Genomic DNA, 9,968 nt, shown 5'->3' on the forward strand with positions numbered 1-9,968 from the left:
AGAAGCCAAAATCACAATTTTGTCTCCATCGCTCATTAAGGAACTGGAAAGCCGTCCTTTGAATACCTAATGTCTTCAATGTTGCATTTTTGTTTAAATCAATTTTTATGGATACATGTTGGACAATTCATTATTTCATCATCATCATTTATTCATTAAGTGGGTATTAGTCCAATCATATTTTCTCATCCAGACATATAAAGCTTCTTATTTTAAAAAATGCAAAAATTTTCCATTACTGAGGTATCTTTGATTTAACCTTTAAAAATGCATAGGTGTATTAAAATTGTGAGCCATTCATTGGAGATGGAACACCGAACACCAAACTTAACATGCTTCTCATCCCTAAATTGGTTCAACTAAAAAGAAGGCTCCGCATGACACCGCCACCAACAAAGCCGTCAATGACAAGTTTCCTTGATGAGTTGGTGGAATACATGAATCGCAATCTAATCAAATTTTAGGCTCTAAACTTTGAATATCGATAATTTCAGAGTATCCTCTTCGTGTCTAACGTTCAGATTGCCCCACTTTACATGCCACATTATAGAAAGTAGAGAAATTCAGTCGTATTCTCCATCTCCACAATTGTTGTGCGTCTTCTATAATCATAATTACCATCAAGTAAGAAAATCTGTAAGCCTCTCACATAATGATGTTCTAACATCTTGGATAGATGGAGGCAAATTAAACTATAAACAAGCTCCCAAACAATTGTGGGAACAAGTTCAAGGAGGACATATCATATGTGGACATTAGAGTGGATCCAATTATAATTAATTACTCATACATATTTTATAGATTTTATTAGAATTTTTTGGATTTGACTTAGATGGTGTCATTCTAAGCATGTTGCTTGATACCACTGGACCCATAAAAAGATTCCTTTCCATTAAGGTAAGGATGAAGAATTTAAAAACATAATCCAAGCTTTTCCATACCAGAGAGGAATAGAAGATGGTGGTTAGGTTATAGCCAATAAATGTGTGGATACGATATTAAGACATGCACAACCTTTGATCATATTAATTGTCTAAAGGCTCTATCTATGGTCATAGGAAAAATTTTTAGGATTGCAACATATAAATCTGGCTATCCTTCTAAAATTGGAAGGAGTCTCGATGTGTACCTTAGTCACTGGATCCTCACTGTCTCATTGCAGAGAATTTTTGTGCCGCATTAGATGGGCATTTAGAGTGAAAATTTAATGGCACGAATTTGGATAATATACACTCTTAAACTCCCCAGCCCAAAATCGATATTTGGGCCTGTTTGTTAGAACATCCATGCAAGTTTGGGTTGCAGACCTCTCTCTATTTTGGATTTTGCTTGTTCGGAGTCCAACTCACACCCCATCTTTTGATGTGCAAATTCTGTCCCAGCCTACTTCAGCCCATTTTCTTTTTGCAAACCGCCCAGCAAAAGAAAATGATGATGAGAAAAGATTCTAAAGAACAGGGACCGCCATAGTGGAATCCCCCACATGACATGGGATCCAATTCTAATCCAAAGGTGATAAATGGAATCAATCTATTTATTACCCTCAGATGAGTATCTAGATCTCTGTGATGGTAGAGTAAACCGTTCCCCCCTTTCCTTCTATCATATGCTTGTGGCTTATCGCCTTATCCCATCTTTTAGATAAGAAACTGTGAAATCCAAGGTATTTCTTTGGTTTGCTTTGCTGGAAAACTGCAATTCTCGCTCTAGCTCTTTGGGTCTTGGAGTGATCAAGAAAGGCACAAACAATGTCCCTCTCGATTGCCACACCGCCTAGAGAGCTTTCTTCGTTTAGGGTTTTAACTGCTTCACATCAACAATGCCTTCTCTCCAGGATTTCTCGGCTTTCGATCGACAACGTTCCTCTTCCCGCGACTATTACGCTTATTCGAATGGGTGGCGGTCCCCGGACGTTCCCTGGAGGAGTATCGAAATGGCAATGGAAGCGAATGCAAGCCAAGAAAGCAAAGCAACTCCTTAAGGCTCGACTCTGCCGAGAGCGACAGATATATGAAATGCGAAAGCGGTCTGAACTGAGAGCTGCCGTCTCTGAACTCGAGCGGCCATGGGAGGTTGTGGAGAGAGCTCCAACGTTGTTTTCCGTCAGAGCCGACGAACAATTGAAGGTATTGGCCGATAGGTTCCAGAGGCCGGGCGGCTACGACTTATGGACTGAGAGAGATGGACCACAGCTATTTCAGACCGCCGACGGTCTCCCTTCAGCAAGATTTTTCCCCAAAGGTGTTGTGCATAGCATTAAACCATACGGGAGTATTGCAGATTCTTCCGTGGAAGAGGCTATGGGGTCAAATTTTCAGGGTTCAGTTGCAGAATCTGTATCGGAAGGGTATGTTTCAAGAGTAGGAAATCGATCTAGGAAATCCAAAAAGCCACATAAACCTGGAGAAAGACGTAGGTCTGATTGGAAAAGGGAGGCAGGAATTGGAGATTCTCCAACTGGACGAGAAGAATGGATGACAAATACAGAAGCATCGGGTACTGTGAGTGAGAGGCAAAGGTCGGGGAAATTTCTTGGAGACGGGACTGGAAAGGATTCTCGTGTTGTCTTTGAGAAAAAGGGGCACAGACGAAGTCTTGGCTCAGGAAATTCATACCGGTCGAAATCAGAGGAGGGCACATTAGGTGCAGTTGGAAGAGAGGAAATTCGGATAAAGAATGGAAGTTATAGCAGTCCCAATGGACGTCGCTATAATGCCACTAGAACCCGAAGTTTTGGCTCTGGAAATTCTTATCGGTCGAAATCAGAAGAGGGCACGTTGGATGCATTTGGAAGAGAGGAGATTCGAATAAACAATGGAAGTTATAGCAGTCCCAATGGTCGTCGATCTAATGCCACTAGAAGCCGAAGTTTTGGCTCAGGAAATTCATATAGGTCGAAATCAGAGGAGGGCACATTGGGTGCAGTTGGAAGAGAGGAGATTCGAATGAACAATGGAAGTTATACCAGTGCCAATGGCCGCTCTAACACCAGTAGAAAACGAAGTTTTGGCTCAGGAAATTCATATCGGTCGAAATCAGAGGAAGGCACATTCGGTGCAGTTGGAAGAGAGGAGATTCGAATGAACAATGGAAGTTATAGCAATGCCAATCGTCGCTCTAACACCAATAGAACTTTATCAAGATCTAGAGCGACCCATACTGGAGATGTATATAATATGAGCTTGCAAGATGATGGAAGTTATGAATTGTAAAATGCCAAGAGTCTGGGAGTAGTGTGATTCATCAGGTACATTAGAAGTGCATATCCAAGTGCTTGGTTTGGTTGGATTTACGTTATGGAGAGAAAGAGTTCTTTTAGTGGGCAGTGGCTAGGCTGGTAACAGCTGGATGATTCATAACAACTGAGGTGCCGGATCAGAATAAAACACCTCTTAGGTAATGTTTCAAGCTTAATCTCCCATTGTGCAGCTTGTAGTTAGACGTCTTTATATGTACTCCTTTGTGATCATTAGCTGAATATCTTTCATATAAGTGGTCCTTTAGGAGATAATGAGTGGGGGTTTTATCTGAAGAAATTGGAAACTTGCTGATTTTTGGTTCAGAAGAACCTTGAAATCTTGAATTTTTGATAGTTTATGGTGCAGATTAGTGGATGATTGTAATTTCATAGTCAGTTTTAATTTATGTAAATATTATAAGAAAATTCATATTAATTTGAGATGCATACAGATTGTTATTTGTTGACAGAGCTGCACCCTATAGATGAACTGTGTGAAATGGTTTCTGAAGAGTAATGACATGCCTTACTTTTATTTACCTTTGCAAAATAATCACGCAAAATAGAAATTGACTGATCAAAGAACTTAGTGTCTAGGGACTTTAGTAATAACCTGAGGGACCCAGAGAGTTTGAAATGGACCAAATCCTCAAACTGGTGCAAATCAAAGACTTAGAAAGTGAACTCCGCATTTCTTTAGTTCATCGAAATCCTCTAAAGTGCTAGAGGCCGAAGATTCAGAAGGTGAACTCCATGCTTCTCCGTTTTATCGGAAATAGATTTCATAGCCTTTGATCGATGGACCATGACTCCCTGTCAATAATTGCTTTTGACTATTGTTGGTTGCAAACTACTAAGGAAAAAAAAACTGCAAAAGTTTTACTTAGCCTTTTGCAATAGAATTTGCAAATATTTTCCATTTGCCTTTTGGAAAATGAATGTGGATATCATTATTATCAAGAAATAACTAATGGCATGATGGTAAACAAGAACATAGTACCTCAGAAGTATACATAAGAGGGTCAGGAACCAAGAATGATACCACATCATATTAGTCTTGGTGCATTAAGCATGCCTTAGAATTTGGATCCGTTGCTCGTACGATCACTTGGTCGTACATGTGAGCATCCAACACATGTCACTTTTGCTTCTAAAGATACCCCTCTTCCCTCTTGTAATGGCAGTAGGTGGGACAGGTGTTGGATGCTTACATGTAAGACCAGGTGATTGTACGTGCAGTGGATCCAAACTCAATATCTTGCTATATTAGTTAATGAAGAAAACTAAAGATGGATTATTTGTTTGCCATGCACATTGGATCATTTTCTGCATGAATATTATATATTTGCTACAAAACGAACTAAGAGGAAAATGAGCCTAGATTGCTAGTAGATGCATACCCTGAAAGAAAGGATGCAGAACTACGTTGGATTTTAGGTGCTGATATCCTGGAGAGCTACTACTTATAAAAATAACCCAGTGATGATTTTTGACTGGAGTTTGTAGGTGAACCCAAACAGTGGAGATTAACTGTACTAAAAATATCCCAGTGATGATTTTTAACTGGAGTTTGTAGGTGAACCCAAACAGTGGAGATTAACTGTACTAAAAGTAACAGGTTTTCTGCCTGCATGTTATGGAACCTGCTACTAACAGTAACTATTGGGTTACAACTAGATGAACTTACTTCTAGAAAATTAATCATAATGTAAAAAAAAATTAAAAAGAAAAATAAAAAGAAAAAAGCTTGTATTCGAATAGATAAAGTTGTTTTTCTACCAACAACTGCCTAGTGCAGTTGGTTAGCTGTGGTGCACAAAAAGCCCACGCTTACGAGGTCTCGAATCTCCTGGCTGATATCTACTTCCCCTCCCTACCTATCGAAAAACAAAAAGTTGTTTTTCTATGCAGTTTATATTTTTTTATTCTCCTTTGCTTGATCCCCAGAAGGTCAAGATTATAAGTTTTCTACTTCAAAATAGTAAGTTATTAATTTACTGTTCGGTACTGCCATTGTTGTTGAAGCTTGTATCAATCACTTCCTGACCATGATCTTTTAGTATTGTAAGGATACTAGGAATCATGGAAGGAAATTGATTGAATCTTTAACACACTAAGCTATGATTGGAGTTGTCGGAGGGTTAGAGATTGGATGTTTTGAGTTTAAGCCATGGTTACAGTTGGTTCTGGAACAGTATCTAATGGAGGGATCTGTCTAACCATAGTGCTCAATAAATTCTGCCGCAGCTCTTGAGACCTTACGTGGCATAGAAGTAATTTTCCTTTTAAAAGGAAAAGATGTGTATGTTTTGAACCATAGCTTCATTGATCCTCTGTCAGATATTGTGCTTAATGTGATTTACAGTTGGATGACATGATTGTTTCCTATCATCTCCAACCCTTCACATGTCTTTTTTTGGGTGTTGTTTTTGTGGCTTCTTTGTTATTGAAAATCTGTAGCTCAACTCAAACTCAAGTCTTTAAATTTCTCTCTTACGGGCATTTATTTTTAATAAATCTTTCTTGGTAACAAACATGCATTAGTGGAGGACAATGCCTAGTGCAGTTGGTAGTGTGTGGTGTGGTAAAGCCCATTGATGTAGATCCACATTATGGAAGGAAATATGAGAGGAAGAAGGGTCCAGCCTTAGTCCACCTGAGTGGCTAGGGTCCAGCCAAGAAGCCAGTCGAACCCCTACTTGGTCCACCTGAGTGGCTAAGTACAAATAAAGGCCAATTGGGACCATCAGCTAGGGAATAATTAGTAGTTGTTTTCAATTAATTAGTGGGCCATTGGGCCCATCGAGTTGAGTAAGTGGTATGTCGAGTCCAAATTGTCTTAGGACTCTATTTGTTTTCCACATAGGTTTATTATTCCTAGTCCAATTTTGAATTCCTAGTTGTAGTAGGAGTGTCTAGTCCTATTGGAAAACTAGCTCATAGTGGTAGTTTGATTGCTATTCTGCTCTCTATAAATAGAGGAGCCTATGTACTCATAATTTCATATTTGAATAAAGAATAATTGCAGTCAATTGCTTAGAACAGCCAGGATAGCTGTGGGTGAGAAGCCCGGGCCGAGACAGCCGTTCCTTCCCCACTTTTCCCTTTGTTTCTTCTTGTTTAAAACTTTCTATTTTATCCTAAAGTTACTGCTGTTGAAGTATACGACTGTTGTGAGTATTCAGAAGTTTAGATCTGTCCAAGTTACAAACCAGATTTGATTCTCTCTCCCGAAGCCTGCGATTATTTCTCCTAGGTCAGAAAATCAAGAAAGCTTATAACTTCACAACCAGCCGTCAAAATCTTCTCAACTTTGAGGTTTTTTGTATCCTCCCTAGGGACTATCTACACCCAAGAGTGCAGCTCAATCGGACTCCTACAGAATTGGCCGCACCTCTCTCTCTCTCCAGCTCTATAGCAGGCCTTTCTCTCTCCTATGGGGTTGTGTTTTGGGTTGGTTTTGCTCCTATATGGGTATTGTATCCTTGGGGGTTTATTTGATGGTCTTATTTCTTTGTTTCCTGGTCCTATTTGTATTGTTTGGGGTTATAAATTGCTAGGGTAGTTTCTTGTAATCTACTCCTGCATTACCCTCCTACCAGGAGATCTTGTGTTCAAGCCTCGTGGTTCTCATATTCCCTGCCCCCATAGCATAGGATAGAGTAGGGACCAATAAAAAAAAACATGTATCAGTGAATAAATAGCTTGGCATACAATGGCTGTTTTTTTCCCTGCTAAATCATACATAGGCTATGGGTTTAGACGTTGCTTAACTAATGGAAACCAATATTGCTGTAATACTTTTCCTATTTGGTGGTGGAAGTTGTATAGTTTGTTTTTCTTCTTGCTGTATTATGATTACTGGAGCTGTCAATGTTTGGAATCAGATAGAATAATTACTTTCTATTTTAGGCCAGCCTTCTCCACCATGTATTTCATCTTAAACCAATCATATCTCATCTATCATTCATTAGATGTTTATAGGGGCATGCTCATTACAATGTTATCCTGCCTGAAGCTGGTCATACTGTCTCATCCATTGTTAACAAGAAGTTCCCACAATTCCTGAAAGGTGGTCTCTCATCCCTATTCTTTGGGAGCTCGAACCAACGTATCTTCTTACCAGTCCTTTCCCAACATATACCACTCTTTTCTCACAGTTGTACCCGGCAACCCACTCATTGCTACCTTCACTCAGTTGTAAGGCTACATCTGCACTACAGTGGCCTTTATCTGAGTCCACGTCCCAGTCGGGCTGAATTGGAAAAGGTTAAAAGTAATTGATTGGATATGTTTACTGTTTCTTCTATCTATTAATCGAGCTCCATAAAATTGGGCATTTTTCTACTCAAATCTAATTAGAATTTACATACTCCAATCTGATGAAATCACTCATCCTATTGGCTATGGATTTGAAAATCCATATCTGAATATGATCCAATCCAGTTACATGATGGTGGTTATAGTTTGGAAACATAATTTTCATAGACTGATATACACTGACAGAAAAAAAAAGGTATGCCCTATTCCTTAAAGAAGAAAAATGCCTTAAGAGCGTTGTTATTAACAAACTTAAATGCTTTGTACGTAATGTTAACAGATATTATATAATGGAAAAACTTCATATATACTAAAATTAAGCCACTCAGATGAGCTTATCCAAATGGGCCTTTCAGGTATCCTTTGCCCTATATATTAATTTGCGATGTTAACTGTATTATGAAATCCCTGCAATTGTACCTGATCCAGATTAAGAGCTGACCCATGTACAACCCTGACTATTACATTGCTACTGCTGTTGTTGTTAACATTATGATGTGAGTGGTGATGATATTGTAATATATAAAATGAATTTTTTTAGTATTACTACTATATTATTGTTAGGTCTCATGCTCTCTGACTTGACAGGGTGAGGGAGTGCATTGTCAATAGAGGGACAAGGATACACACACACACACACACATATAGATAAATAGATATGATAGATATTATAGATAAATAGATATGAGAGAGTAGACTACACCACTAGCTCAGAGGCCTTTTTCTCTTATTGTTAATACTAAAAGCTGCATAAATTTTCTTACATTCTTGATATTTGTAATATGGTAATAATATTATCATATCTATGCAGTTTTTTTCTTAAATGGTCCATTTAGGAAGGGCTTCTTGCGTGGCCCAAATTTTTTTCCATGTGGCAGTTAGGATGGGCCCCAACTGCCTCATGGAAGTTACGAGGAAATCGTTTGAGGTGGCAGGACATGCAGTTGAGGTCTTTGAGTTCTTCATTATGGAGCAGTGATTTGATTTAGATCGAAGGAGCTAAAAGAGCCAGGGATAGGCCTAAAATGACTCTAGGAGAAGTGGTGAGGAAACACGCATAGCTTAGGACAAGTAACAAGTATGGCTTTCAATTGAGCTGATTGGATAAAAGGATCCATGTAGCCAACTCCATTTAATTGAGATAAGGCTGAATAGAGTTGAGTTGAGTTATAGAGTGTGGCCCAAATTTTGTGGATTGGTAGATCCCAAGGTCCCTTGCTCACACGTCAAATTTCAGCTTAAACAGAGTTTTCCAAGTGGGCAAATAGAGCTCCGAAAAACCCAAGAGCTGGGGGGGAGGGGGTGCGCAGTAATGGCTAAAATATTAGTATACATGCATGGTCATAAATAGAGATGCATGTCAATACAAGGGGGTATTTGATTGAATCAGACTATAAATTGACACGTGACTAATCTAGAACATATGTCTCTCTATCGAACAATCGTAATAACCACATCATCAGTCACGTGGCACAATGAGAGAGGACCTTGCAAAACCCGTTGTGCCTTTAATGATGTTGTTACTGTTTTTTTTTTCCTTTGTATAGTCATCATCATCATCATTATTATTGGTCTGCCCTTTTTTTGTTACTTCAAGATCCTTATCTATTTCAATTTGAAAACAAGCCTTGGCAAATGAGAAAAATATTGGTGTAGATTTTTGTTCATTTTTCATTTCATTTTCTCTCAGCATCAAAACTTGGGAAAGTGCATTTTTACCTATTTTTTCTCCATTTCCTTTAGTTCTTTGTAACTGTAGTAGAAAAGATTTGAGCATTACCTTTATATGTAAAAAATTCATGCAGGATATCAAGCTAATGTAGTGCCATGCAACCAGACACAATCTTCCATGGGCCCAAGGATCTTTAGATAAAGTTTGCTCAAATATGATTATCATTAAGATTTTTTGTTGGATGGCCCTTAGGTTTCAATGGTTGTTAATAGGATTCGGATTCCTATCGGAGACGGCGACAAGACTCATATATGCATTTCACATAGATGTATGTTCTTCCCCTTTGATTGGATGGTGGTCATAAATTTCCCATCTTTTGTTGTCAATTAAATTGGTTGAAAATACTTGAGACTTGATAATGTATGATTACTGTCCAAGGTTTCACAATAGGTTGATGGCTGCTTTCAGTGGATTAAGATTAGTGTATCAAGACTACATGGGCTAGGAAGGTGTAGTGGTTTCTTGATTAGCCAATGCACAGCTTTGGTGTGATGGTGAAATAACCTTTGGTGTAGTAGGAATAATAGATGACAAGATGCCCGTTAATACACGCAGAATTATGTGTAATGAGATCTTAGGGTGACGACATTGAAAATACAGAATTGGTGACAGGCGGATTCTTCTTTTTTAGGCACCCATGTTTTCCCCATGCATTGCAATTTGTGTGGTGTGTGGCTG

At 38.7% G+C, this 9,968-nt stretch overlaps 1 protein-coding gene across 1 annotated transcript; it reads left to right on the forward strand.

Moving 5' to 3' along the window:
- Nucleotides 1–1,608: 1,608 nt before the first annotated feature.
- LOC122087152 lies at nucleotides 1,609–9,759 on the forward strand. The gene is made up of 2 exons (XM_042656169.1): nucleotides 1,609–3,396; nucleotides 9,364–9,759. The coding sequence occupies exon 1, from the start codon at nucleotides 1,749–1,751 to the stop codon at nucleotides 3,210–3,212; it is 1,464 nt and encodes a 487-aa protein (XP_042512103.1). The 5' UTR covers nucleotides 1,609–1,748; the 3' UTR covers nucleotides 3,213–3,396; nucleotides 9,364–9,759.
- The last annotated feature ends 209 nt before the right edge of the window (nucleotides 9,760–9,968 follow it).

This window comes from Macadamia integrifolia, chromosome 8 (genome assembly GCF_013358625.1).
Source record: "Macadamia integrifolia cultivar HAES 741 chromosome 8, SCU_Mint_v3, whole genome shotgun sequence".
Taxonomy (NCBI): domain Eukaryota; kingdom Viridiplantae; phylum Streptophyta; class Magnoliopsida; order Proteales; family Proteaceae; genus Macadamia; species Macadamia integrifolia.

Excerpts from the sequence above, each read along its gene's own strand:
- LOC122087152 (XM_042656169.1), top strand. The coding sequence starts at position 1,749 with ATGTCCCTCTCGATTGCCACACCGCCTAGAGAGCTTTCTTCGTTTAGG.